We start from the raw sequence: 14772 nt of genomic DNA on the forward strand, positions 1-14772 counted from the left end.
TACGCGAAAAACTCGTTAATTTACTTGTATTTTTGTATGATTAATTAGAAAAGATATGCAAGTAAAGTGTAAAATATGTTCCAAACAATCAACATTTTCTTTCTTTACACGGGTTAACATAATGACTGAACATAAAAAAGGGCAATAGCGTAGCAAGAGAAACGTAAGGTTAAGCAAGATGGAACTGATAACATAAAGAGCAACTTGTGAAAAACGATGGTACCGCGCGCGTCTCAAGTTCCTCTCTCCCTCTTCCAGACAAACATCTTCTGTGTCAGATGCCGTTCAGTAGTTACCGCGCTTTTATTTTCTTGATGCTTTTTTCCGATCAGCATTTCCGCGTGTTCATCGTTTCTGCGATTTTTAATAACCATATCATTATAATGCGCGAGAATAATGCTAATGATTTTGCAACTTGTTTAATTGAACCAATCATGCATCATATTATTATTATTATTATTATGTTATTTTTTAATCAAACTTTAATTATATTTTGATCTAATTTCGATTATATATTCTGTTGCAATCTATATTATAATTTTGATATACATATTGAGTAAAAATTAGTTTCTTTAATAATAATCACATGCAGTATTATTGATTTAAATTAAAGGTTATTATAATACATTAACCATGTATTACTTTCGAAATATTTTTCTCAAGAAAGATAATTGATGAAATAATGATAAAAAGATTAAATATTTTTATTAAACGAAAATACGGAAAGTTGTAGCAAAAGAAAACTATATAATTCAATTTTTATAAAATAAATCATATGAAGAATCGTATCTCAAGTGAATAAATTATATAAATTATAGACTTATTCTTTATAATCAAAAATTTTTTAATATTTAATATATATATATATATATATATATATATATATATATATATATATATATATATATATATCAAATAATCTTGTTTTATATAATTTACTTATTATATTAATTTCAACATTTTTATTAAATTCATATATTGTTTAATTAAATTTATACATTATTTTATGAAAGGGTATAAAATTAATATATTTTTCTAATTATTAAAAAACATAATTTAGTATTTTATTCCACGGTTAAGTCGAGAAAAAAGTTTTATTATAACTTTTCAATTTTTATATTTATTTAATATTGTATATGCAGACATTTTTTGTGCTAGAGAAAATTGAGAATCTTTTAATCGCTATGTCGATTTGTATGTCAACTGTATGTATGTACACCATATCTGATATTTCATGTTGCACATACATACATACAACAAAAGCAAACATTTAAGCGGCATATGTTCTATTATTGCATCAATTATTCAAACTGTCATTAAAAGTAAAAAATGTTTAATCTACAATGGAAGATTTCAGAAAATTGGTTCTGTTAGTTTCGCAATAATCGATAAAGTTTTCTATGCTTTAAATGCTTTTTGCGCACAATTCATACACATAAATCTATTCATTGCATCTGCTTTGCATAAACATATTTCCAATATCGGATTATCTGTGATAAAGAATTATAATTTTTTAATCACGTCGAGTAATATTAATTTTCATATTATATCGCATGCGAATAAATGTCGAAGATAAGTGTTTTATTTAGTAACAAACAAAAACTCAACTCATATGCGTAATTGATAACTTTCGGAACTCTCTATCTAACTAGTCTATCGATTTTTAACCGCTTCATCTTCGCAAAATAGTTTACTGCAAATTGAAGTAGATTATTTGTAGACACAATTTTCATTTCAGTTTCTCCTCCTTCCATCTCTCTCTCTCTCTCTCTCTCTCTCTCTCTCTCTCTCTCTCTCTCTCTCTCTCTCTCTCTGACCTATGGGCAAAGGAGTGATATCGCTGTTTGGGAAAAGGATTTCAGCCGGAAGTAATGGTAATCCGGGCGATTCCCTTTCAAATGTGGCTAAAGTTCCGCAGGAATCAGCAACGGCTTATCGGGGTTATGACACTCGAAGTCGCTGTTACAATTCAGCTTCTCCTTCGACGTTCTCTTACTTATGACGTCTCTCACACTAGTAGGACGTTGTTGGTGATCCATTCCACCAGCCACTTATCGATTTGAAACGGTCGTGGTTTATATTTATTTATGAATTTCGGTTTTGCACGCCTCTATAGTGATAATAATATCATAACAGAGCCATCCAAATCTCACTAACAATAAAATATCGATATTCCCATGAGAGATGAAATATTCGACTACGAATGGCGATTAAACACATGCTCTAAATTATCTTGATTTTTTGAATTTTTATGATCTCAAAATATAAAAGAAGAATCTTCTTTACATGTAAATTTTTCGATTATCTTCTAACCAAATATTAATGAGATGGAGCAAGATATATATAAAGAACGTTTCATACAACGATAAATTGTTTCTTTCTCAAGAAGAATTTCACTTTTTCGTAAATGTGATTATTTCATAAATTATGTATTATTATTTCATGACATATCATTTCGGCGATATTTGGTACGAATGAAATATGTCGAATTAACTTTGAGGAGTTGTTCAACCTCGCAGACATATTGAAAAATCTGTCTCTTATTTTAAAGTATTCTATATATATATTCGAGACGTTTGTCACGAAATCGTGCAGGAACATTTTCTTATAAGAATAGCAGAAACCCTCTCTGTCGTGGCACGTTGGACGATTTGTTTGGATAGGCAGCGAGATCCTTTTCGACGGAGCGAATTGCTCGCGTCGGTCCCGTCGAGAGTACTGCGAGGCATTTTATCAAAAGTTTAATACAAACGCTAACTTTCTTCGTTATTCTCTTCCTTTCTTCCGTCAACGTTATTCTCGCATAATGAGGGTCGGGGGAGTATTATTTTACGAGAGACGCGCTCTTATCGCTGCGCTCGCGATAAATCGGCCCGAGCACATTGCGCTTCGCGCTGCGCCTGTATTTCGTTCGAGACGAGTCTAACCACTTCATCATCATCCATACATACATATACGTACAAAATTAAAATTGACGTCGGAGATAAAAATATAAAATAAATAAAAGTTTTGCGGAATCAAACAAAATACGCGTTGCGTTAGCAATGGAAATAAGTGTGAGAAATGGAAATGTGCGTAAGATAATTTAAACTCTCCGGCGAAATGTCAAAGGATTATAAAAAAAAGAATAGCTTCTATGTAAAATTACCGTGGTTTTAAAATTATACGACCGGAGAATGGGAAAAAATAGACTGTTAATCTCATATCCTATTTGCGAACTGGCACGCTAGCGGCAAGATAAAGAATATTTCTTACGTCATATAAATTCATAATTGGCGTTTGAAGCGCTTTTATGTCATAATTAAAGAAAAGTATTAAAATTTTTTTATTTACGTTATATGTATACTGTGACATTATTTAATAATGTGATTAATAATTACTAAAATTCTTTATCAAAATTATAAAATAAAAATAATGTTATTTCACATTACTCATTAAAGATAAATTGCTTAAATTATGTATCTACTGAAATATATATATATATATATATATAAGTTTGTAAATGTATATATTAAACTTCTGAGATAATATATGTGGCGTAAATTTATCTTCTACAATTAAACTCATAATTGACATTTAAAGTGCTTTCATGCGGTAATTAAGAAGACGTTAAGCGTTACTCGAGAAACTTATTAATAATCGTTTTAAAGTTTCGATAATCACAAGAATTTAATTACGACCATCCATTCAACGGACCTTTGCTTGAAACTTTCACTTTGTTCTTCCTCATTTTCTTCTCTTCCCTAATTTTTTCGTAAACTTGCTATGCACTTTGCACTCCTTCTGTTTCAATTCACTTGTTTTGCATAGTGCAGTAGTGCTGCGTCACGATATGCGTTATGTATGTAATCTAACCTAAAATTATTAATTGTTATGTTTTTGAGAGAAAGAGAGAAAGTTCAATGTAAACAATATTTGAGATATTTTAATTAAATCTTTAAATAATTTTCATAAAATAAATTAATTAATACTTTGACATACTTGCTTTTTCAAACTAAAAAGTATGTTAATTAGTTGTAGTAAACATAGCTTATTATTATAATTAAGATAATTAAGAATAACGAATTTTTATTTCGCATTTTCTTCGTCGACTTTATTCTCTATATTAAGCTCATTAGCGCGGTGTTTAATGCTTTTATGATATATATATATATATATACATTCATAATTGAAAAATAATATTAAACATTGTTCGAATTTTGAATAATCGAAGCTTTGATATTCTCTCAAGAATAATGTTCAATTATAATCATTCTTCCGACCTTGTCTTACACTATTCCTATTTCGCTAACGCTTTTTCTCTTTATTTTCTCATCAGCTTCCTATTCTGCGTTCCCTTGTTTCGTTCCTTATTCGCCTATGTAATATCGTAATAATCTCATTGAATGTTTTTTATCGTTGGAATAAGACAAAAAATGTGATTAAATATTCGTAGTAAACTTATCACTTCAATCAATCGAGCATCAACATAATAATATCAATGTGTTTTTATGTATTGTACAAACACGTGCGCAGATGTGCTTAAACTCATAATTGGCATTTAAAATATCTTGGCAGTAATTAAAGCAGACGTTAATTGTTGTTCGATAAATTTATTAATAGCCTTATTAGATTTCTAGTTATGATTGTATTCTCAATGAGATTTTTTTTTCTGAAACGTCTGAGTTGCTACTTTATTCTTTTCATTATTTTCGCTAGCGTCTTACATTCTGACGTATATGGCTTTGATTTTTATTGCGATATCATGATGACTATCTTATTAAACTTTTTAATAACTTTTGGTTTCAATTCTTATTTCCGATCATTAATTGCGAGACTAACTATGCCGCTTATTTATTGCCGATCAATTATTTTGATAAAACAAGAACTACAAGTAGTACATAATGTAGCATCTGCGAAAAATATGTGCTATAAATTATACCGTATGTCCATTTCATGAATGTTACGCTTTATTCACATTCAAATTGCTTCTATACGATAATTAAAACAGATACAATTGAACAGAAAAAAGTTTATTAAGTTTCTAATGGGCGAAATAATTCTTTGTTCGAGAAAAAACGGTACCACTGTTTAAACTTAATAAAAATGTAATAATTATAATAATAAAAAAATTAATTCAATTTTATCTCCTAACCGCAGAAAGTACATTTAATGATAATCACATTAGATCTCTCAAAACTATTGCAATGCGATGTATTTTTTCTACCTTTTTATTAATTTTTACACTCGCTTTATCACTGCTTTTTTCGGAATACTCCGCGTTTGCAGTTACGCGATATCTTAATAACGCAGGTGTACATCCTCTACTCACGGTTTCAGCGAAGCGAGTCTAGATCGGAAGACTAGAGTTGGCTGAACCTTGGATCTGCGAGTAGTAAAATACGCGGCTTAATTGCTTAATTTCTCACAGCTAAGCCCGCTCTCCCCCTCGCCTCGCTGCCTCCCCCCCCCCCGCCCTCGGCAACGTTGAAGAACAAAGGCATGCGCCCGTTACTTCGGTCTTCTTACTTTTACACCCCATCAACATTACTTCTCGCGTGACACTTTAATTATACTGCCACGAAAATCGGACAGGAGGCATAAGAGACGTGCCATGGTAAAGGAGAGTCTTTTTCATTCTGTGATCCAATTTTAATTATTAAACCGCGAAATTATCATCACGATTGCGACAAATTGATACGAATATGATGGAAAGCAAGTAAAATGGATTATTATCTTTTCAGTGCTGCACAAAGAATTTTCCAATATAAAAATTCATGAAATCAAAAACTAAAACATGAAAACGTCGTATCATATTTAAATTTCATGTATTTACGTTTTTTTTTTACAATTTCTTAATTACTTAGGTATTTACAGAGTGCATTTATCGTATATGCGCGCAGAAAAAGTTGCAATACATAATTGCATTCTTTAGAAAGAAATATTAAACTTGTGCAAAGTATTTTGAGTAAATCAATAAGCAGAGGCTATAATAAATTGAACATTAGTTAGATAATTACGATAATTTAAATAATTTACGAAATATAATATCTCTACTACAATATTGATTTATGTAAAGTGATAAATATTGATATAAAAATTTATAAATTAAATAATATATTTTCTAGAGTAACGAGAAGGAAATTATCTTAACATATATATCATAATAATAATAATAATAATTTAAGGTATTTGACAAAAATTTGGGTGAAAATGCATGTTGCATTTCTTGATATCAAAAAATCATAATTTATATTAAAAACACTGTTTATGCAAAAAATCACTAAAATAATTAACCTTAAATATATTTAAATGATTATTATTAAAAAATATCAAATTATTTTTGCTAATTGTGACGCAAAGTAATTTATCTCGGATAAAATTGTATAATTAAAATGCCTCTTTATGCATAAAGTTCTGCATATTCTGACATTTTAATGATAATATATTTAACGAACCATTTTCTCTGTTAGTTATATAAACGCTATTCCACATTTATAACGTTTATAAACAGTCATTACAACAATCGTTGCACTATTTTGCCAATCTGATCAACGCTAGACTGGTATTAAGCGATTAAATAAGATGATTTTACGATGACTTGACAATTATTATGGAAGCAATACTGTATTGTCGTATGTTTAGTAGCTTGTGCAATACTATAATAAGAGAATTAGCCATATAAATTTTATATATATCTAGTATCTCCACCGTAGGAGGATCGCTATAAACTTTAACTCGGATTCCTAGATAATTGTATAACAAAAATTTTCGTGCTAAATTAAAAGGAAAGTTAATAATTCATGGATATTAATAGCACTCAAACTGCATTGTAGATTGTGTAATTTTTAATGCGATTAGAACGCATATTTGTTACCATTTTGCGCGATGGGAAAATTGGCATAAAATATTCACGATAAAAATATTTTTCTTGAATTGCTCTTTTTTTTTATTGATAATTTTAAGTTATATAAATTTAAACGCGATGAATTGCAAATCTGCTTTCATTTTCTGCATAGGTTTTTCAATCGACGATTTTTTAATCGAATAATATACCTACTAGTAAAATGTAACATTTTATACTGCAAGGAAATAAAAAATAAAAAAAAAAGTTAAATTTCGATTAAATCCAATTTAACATTACGATATATTAATCGATTTGCAATGCATTGCAATTATCATAATTCTCATTTTTTCCAGCATTATTGATTCTTTTTACTCCTTATAATTGTGATTTACAAAATCATTTAGATTCATTGTATACTAATTGTAAGCGCATTTCTTTCCTTTCCATCGATTAAAGTATACGTAACAACGTTCGTACAGCTGATGATAATCATTGCTTCGAATCGAATTATGAAAATACTTGCTGGGAGTCCGTCGTCGAACATAATAGGAATATTAGATCGGAGTATCACGTAATAGATAAATAAATGCAAGATAACGGTAATTAGAGTAACCGTTTTTTTATTCGATCATTGATAGGCAATCTCGCTATGTATTTGCATATTAATACTTCATGGTCCCCGCACGCACATTTATACTATTAACTTTTTTCTGAGACGATATCCTTATCAAAACTGCTGGCACATTTCGAAATCAATATCGGATTCTTTTCACGGATCCGTGAATGCAGAGTTAATTTTCCAGCGCGTTTTCGAGGCAAATGGCGTGGATGAATAAACGGCTTGGTAATGATTTAGATCAAGTGGCACGCGTGCGTGATTCTTCGTTAATCTCTCTCAAACTACCGACTAAAAGAATTCAACCTCTCTCTGGCAAACAGTTAAATTTTCTTATATTCTCACGGTTCGGTACGGAAAACCGTTTTTCTCACGTGATTTCCTCCGATTTACATAAAGCTACAGAGCCGAAACGCGAGCAAAAACGTCCCAGCAAATAAATTTAAGGTAGACGATTTCTTTTTTATACGGAATAACTCGTAACGATTCGTGAAGATCGCGTGCAAGAAATGCAGTAAGTTTGCAGAGAATCATTTCTTCCGCATAGCTTAATAGTTCCGACGACTGTCACACTTCAACGGAATGGTTCCTGTGCGCCGGGTGTAGTTTGATTAACGTTTACTACATTACAAAGTTAGAATAGAAGTAAATTTTACGTATTTCCTTTGACTGCAATTTAAGTTTCTAGCTCTCATTACTTCACATATGAGCAATCGTTTGTCGTTTTCAATTATCTTTTTCTCCTTTAAGTTCAATTTTATTAAATTTCCCACTTTTAATTGTGATTAAAATATTAAAATCATTGATGTCTCGATTATTAAAATTAAACGATGATAAATGATATGTAATAAAAATATGACGTATGATAATATTGTAGCAATACGTAAAAATAGATAAATGTATATAAAATGAATTATTAAGATTTAAGAAAAAAAGAAAGAGAACTGTTAGAGGTTAATTCAATAATCATAAAAGAGTAGATTAATTCTAAGTATAAGACGTAAGAGAAAAACTCTATGAATGAATGATATAATTGTTGTGAATTTTTTCCCGTAAGCATTTTACCAAGTTTTATTCAAACTTACTTTTCCATCGACATCTTTCTACCAACACTTTAAAAACCAATTAAATTGCACTCATTTCAGTGTGCATTTAACGCATCATTCACCCCTCTCATTTATCTCTATTACATTGTGCTTTTTTTTTCCCAATTTTTGCAAAACTTTTTACAGAAATTCCTGATATGTGGTTTAATAAGTCGCGTCAAGATACAAAACACTCAGAGTCTTTGTTAATCACATATTGCTCCATTAGTCTTGGTTCTTGCTAACTCTCTATAACAGGCACAGATTTCATTGCCAGAAACGTACGCACGATGCGTATACTTGACACGTTTTGCCTTACTTTTCGTTTTGTCGGATATTTGCCATTCCATCTTGTTAAGATGATACAATAGACGTTCAAATTTTATCCGTCGATCAGTTTGCCGCGGACAAAAGGACGGAAATCGCTGTGACTCACTAGATCCGCCGTACCAATCTTTCGTCGTGGAAAGAGAGTTTGCTTCGGTAGTTTTTCTCATCCCGCGTATCGCACTGCCGCTACCTTGAAAGGATCGAACGGGAGGCGCGGTCATCGAACGAGGATCACCCTCGGTTACGCTCACGAAATCGAATGCGATCGGACGCGAGGAAGAAAAGTTTCCCCTCCTCTGTATTTCTTTCTATCCCAATTCCAGGAGGTAACTTTATGGAGTCTTCTTAAGTGAAGCGCGACTCCGCGGCTCAGACTCTATAACCGTTTTCCCAAAACTCCGACCCTTAGAACGATGATCTGGGCGTGTTTGGAGAACGGATCGAAACTGTCGTTTGCCTTGTTTAAAACACCGGAAAACTTGTTTCGAATCAACTTCTTTGACCCGCCCTACAATTTTGGTCGAGACGCGAAATAAAGACTTTTCTTCGAAGGTGCTTCTCTCGAACCGGACTTACAATACTACTCCTAAACATTCGATTTTTACGATTATATGTATCTGCTCTTTCCATTTGCGAAGGGAGGATGGAGCGCAATTGTTGAGAAAATGCGTATTTTACGATAAATCGAATTTTGTATTACATTCAAACTCGTAGAGTCACTGGAGTGAGATCATTGGCAACTGGTCCCTGTATAAAATCCGACATTGTCAATTTCCTACTTTCATATGTAAAACTGCCTTTCTTCTACTTTTCCAGACTTGGAATTAGATATCTTTTAGAGTTACCGGTTTCTTTTATTGCTCCCTAAATTTTTTTTCTGCATAACTGCGATTGTTTTTGTGACAGCAATATGTACATTTATAATCAATCAAATGTGCAATTACGTAATTACTGATTTGTTTTATTAGAACACGCAAATTTCTTTCGGTGTACCAAATGAAAGCATATTCCTTTCTTTAGCTATCATTTTTGAAACACATTTGACACGCAACACAATTACACTAGTTTATATCTGTAACTATATATCAGGGGAATTGAAAAATTTTCAATTTAAAATTAAGACAACGATTAAATCTCCACCGTATCTCACTTTACGCGACTCTACTTCTTACCGGTAACGGCGACAAGAAGAACGTAAAGAAGCGACGCGGAAAGGGTTGAACGCGCATCTCGATATCTCGCGACACTTCGCATGATGCTTGGATATGCTCTCGTCTCGATTACACACTCATGTACACGCGCGCGCGCTCATTCATCCGTCACAGATCTGCCTTCATATCGACACTTTCAGGCTCCGAGATCCGTCGACGGAAGACGATTCATTGATTCAGACACTGCACTATATATGTATTCCTCGATAGAGTCTGTTCCTTTAATTTTTTTTTTATGATTTTTCACGCTTAGTTTTTGTTGAATTGGGAACTGACGACGACAACTTTCGAAAAAAAAAAAAAAAGAATTGACACCGAACGATCGAGGGGGGTTGCAAAGTCCCCCTGCGATCCCTCGCCGACGATGGCGCGCTGCTCGTCCAAGGACGACGTAACGTGAAAAGCTTTCCGGTCGACGTACGAGCGGCTACTGAAGCTCCCGCCGCAAGCACGGCAAGCTTCCAGTGCGTCGACTCCGTCGTGCACCCGAAAGCTCATTCTCCAACTCACTCTCGCGTTCGGCCCCGCGGCATTCTTGCTCTGTCAGCCGCGGTACTCTCTCTCCCTCCAATTCAGGTAGTTGATCGATGCCTCTCTGTCGCACTCTGGTCATTCTCCCTCTTTTCTCTCTCTCTCTGTCTCTATCTCTCCCTCTTACCCGGATCCTCTCTTTACCTCCCTCACGGCCATTTTAGCGTCGTCGTCGCGATCAGGCGCGCCAGTGCGGGCTGCGCGCGCGAGGGAGCTTTCGCGTCCTAAAGCTGAACGGACGAAGGGCTGCGGGAAGGGAAGGAGTGATTGATTGGCGCTGAAACTTCGCGACTGATTGAATCTTTTTTACGTTTCAATATCGATATCCCAGGGCCGCCGCGTCGGAAGCGAGGAAAGAAAGCTCCGAGAGAGAGAGTGGATGCCTTACGTACACTATGTAACGCGAGCTTTCGCGAGCTAAGAATCGCTATGCATAACTTTACTTCATTTTCCATTTCATTCGCGATCAACGATCGATGTCGGACATATTCCCGAACTAAGAAAGCGCCTCTCTTCGTTTCGCGCACAATTCGGCACTTATGAAAAGACGATTGAGACTATAGAATGCGAGAAAGTTTGTATAATGACTCTAACGTGACGCTAAGAAATTGAACGCGAGCGATTTGGAGAACTATGCTCATCGTGGCAGATGTTACGGTTCAACTTGATGGATATTGATGACATTCTCTGCAGGTTCATGCAAACATGTAGAGATGGTCACGTGTATAAAAGCCATTTAAAAAACTAACGTGCTTAATTGAACCGTGAACGATGCGCTAATTACTGCAACTATTGGTCGATATCCTCGTGGCCCAATATTCCTCTCGATGATTTTGATCGATTATTCGAGTTCATATCTACAATACGTATTGTGTTGAAAATCATTATGCACATTAAGTTAAGCAAGATTGAATGTAACTTTTGTTATCAAACCGATTTCTATGAATACGAAATAAAGTAAAGGAGAAAATGATTTGCAAATATGGTTGATAAACAAGATTGAATTGGAATCGCGTGCTCTTGCTTACAAGCTTTATCATTCGAGTTTTTAGCAAACTCATCATCGGATACCACATAATGCGTTTACTTGTACCACGTTTAAGGGTGGAAAAAAAAGCGTATGCGAAATTACCTCGGGAGCTTCGTTTCCATTTCAAATGAGCACTCGATTCGCAAGAAAGCTCGACGATCATTTAATCCAGTTTGAAATAGATCAGATTCATTGGATATATAGTGTTGCGCTAATTAAAGTCAGACGAACGTATCCCAGTTGGGACGCTGAACTCTGATGTATAATTCGTTCTACCGCGGCATGTGCAATTAACTTTAGCTTATTGATCAGGTATGAATGACGAGCCGTGGATAATCGCAAGTAGCATGCGCAAGAAAATGGTAAAAGGAAATCCGGGAAGAAAAAAGATTCGTGGTGCGTGGTGGCCGCCCAGCGCGGAGGTTTGCAAAAAGCGACAGCCCGCTTTGTAATTAAAAATGTGTCGGACAAGAAAAATGGCCGATCGTTGTTCTGGTTTCACTCGACAAGCATATCTCCGCATAAATGGTGCGAGTGCAGAGTCGATCGCTGGTCATCAATATCTACCGGATATCGGATACTGTTACGATCATTAACACATTGTTGACGATGCGATCGCCTGTCAGTCATAACGTTACGTTTCCAATTTTATACATATAAACTGACTGACGCATGTGTGATAAACTTTTTCTATTTTTATGCGCGTATTCTCTTATTTACAGCAAATTCTGGGAATATACATACATATCGTCTCTCTTTTCTATATTCAAAGTTTCAAGCGCGTTTATTAATAGAATTCCAATAATTTATTAATATCAGGTATTGTGATAATTTTTATCTGATTTTGACACGTTCTATAACTATTCTTACTGAAACATTTAATATTGATAAAGTATGTCAATCGATATTACACGTGATACTTTTTGTCATTTTATAATAATGCGAATAGCGTTGCGCACGTCCATGTACTATTTAATCCTTGCATCACATTAAAAAATAACATTTAATATAATAAAATAATAAAAAATATTTAGAATTTAGTTAAAATTACTGTAACGTTTGTTTCGGATCTTTTACAGAAATTGAATAAAAATATAGTTTTAATTTGTGACTGTTATTTCATAATTTGCATAGAATAACGTTTTTACTTTTATGTTTTATGTTTCAACAAATAAATCTCAAGACTGAGAATTTCACTTAAGAAGCATTCATTATTCAAAATCTTTTTCTTTCGTCTCCAAACTTTGCCGACTCGGATATTGAACAAGTGATTATTATAATGTGACAAATAAAAAGATAAAATATTATAGTGATCATATAATTTTCTTAAGAGATTTTTTAAGTATTCAATTTTTCTCTTTTATTTTAAGCTTATTGTTAATCGAATCGATAGAAGATAAAAGAAAAAATCTGTCAATCACGATTCTTAGCTCAGAAACATCTGGATATCACGCATAGTTACGTTAATTGAGGATGAGTCGGCTCCAGATAAATATCCAATTCATTTGAAGTACGGTACAGTGATTGACGCATACCTCGAAAATTATCGATGAAACTTCGTTCCGCTTCATTTCCGCCGTTTCTCGACACATTAGCGTTCTAATTGGACACACCTCCGCGATTTTTTAATTTGCGCATTATATCATATTGACGTCTTCTCATGATGGAAGTAAAATTATGTTTCGCATCATTTTATTCAAATATAAATTATTCATTATTTTATTAAAACTGTTTCTAATATTATAAATATTTCATTATATACATAATATCTTATATACTTATGAAAAACATGTAAAAATCGCTTTTCGCATTTGATCGATTGCGAGGAGTCAAAGCGCTAAGCGTATACGATTTGATAAAATACATATATATATATATATATATATATATATATATATATATATATATATATATGTATATATATGCAGATGTGTTTTTTACGAAAAATGTTTCCCACATCGGAGGTTAAACATTTCGCTTAAACTTTGTACCGCCAGTACTTGCACGACAACCGGCATTTCCGTAAGATTTTCCACCTCTAGTGATATGCGGAGATCTATCTGCGAAGCGAAGGAAGGATTTGAATCTCACGGAAGTCAAGACGCGAGTTAATTTGTCACTCTCTCCACTCTCGTACACAATTTCCTCTTCTCGAGCTCTGCCAACATCTTCCTCATTATCTTTGAAATAAACGACCGAAATAACCGTTAATAGGGACGTTTGACGTTGGTTAGGCCCAAGAGTGAAGCAAACGTGCGGATTGTAATCGTAGAAACGGTACTTTTCTCGCAGGTATCAGCGTGAAATAAGGAAGCGAAACGCGATACCTAAATAAATGCGTTACAAAGATGTTGATTTTAGAAAGTAATGTTTTGTACTGTACGGATGATTACTTCCGGGAGCTACGAAAATATGATAATTCCTAATTTCTTTCCAATTGACTTAAACGCGCGAAAATTTGTTTGACCACGATAAAATTTCGTATCGATTGTAGAAAATTTTGATTTATTAATTCTTGTAAATAATTCGATACATTAATTATTCGAAAATAATTGTCGCAGACGACACTATTTGCGCGTAGGGAGCCTGTCAAACTTTTTAATTTGCGATATAAAACGAGATTGTTTTATCACTGTCGCACGTAACGGATTCGCAGTAATTCTCTTTGCACCGGGAATTCGCCGTCCGTAATAAAAACGTACTGAGACCGTGTACATGTTTTCGTAAAACATTTGGTGTACGCGCGTACATCACGACGGGGAAAAATTTTTGGCGGTCCCAGATGCGGCCGGCCGATCGAACTTTAACGTCGTTTGCAAGCGGCTTCTCTCGTACGGCCGAGCGGGCTGCCGCGTTCTCACGTTCCATTGCAAAACTGTCGAAACTGTCGAATCGCGGACAAAGGGTGTATAATACGAAAGTTACAAACAGAGAGAACGAGAGAGAGAGAGAGAGAGAGAGGGAGGGAGGGACAGAGGGGGAGAGAGAGAGAGAAAGGAGAGATAGACGTGTTGGCGCGAGCATGCGAGCCTCGATATGAGTACCGATGCAAGTTCTTGGAGCGTATAATATTCCACGTGCGAGTTGTCACTTCGTGACCGCATTTCAGTGACTAATGAGCGCTTTCGAAAGCACATTAGGTA

The 14772-nt window shown here is 34.0% G+C and overlaps 2 protein-coding genes across 8 annotated transcripts in view; one reads left to right on the plus strand and one right to left on the minus strand.

Annotated features, from left to right (window-relative positions):
- Nucleotides 1–10505, minus strand: part of LOC140666134 (uncharacterized) — a 59227-nt gene extending 48722 nt beyond the window's left edge. Inside the window, exon 1 of the mRNA XM_072893004.1 lies at nt 10030–10505. Within this exon, the coding sequence (XP_072749105.1) occupies nt 10030–10111 (82 nt within the window). The 5' untranslated portion in view covers nt 10112–10505. The remainder of the gene's footprint in view (nt 1–10029) is intronic.
- Nucleotides 1–14772, plus strand: part of Neo (ZP and PAN domain-containing protein neyo) — a 287267-nt gene that overhangs the window by 36925 nt on the left and 235570 nt on the right. The window lies entirely within an intron of this gene.

This window comes from Anoplolepis gracilipes, chromosome 5, assembly GCF_047496725.1.
Source record: "Anoplolepis gracilipes chromosome 5, ASM4749672v1, whole genome shotgun sequence".
Lineage (NCBI taxonomy): Eukaryota > Metazoa > Arthropoda > Insecta > Hymenoptera > Formicidae > Anoplolepis > Anoplolepis gracilipes.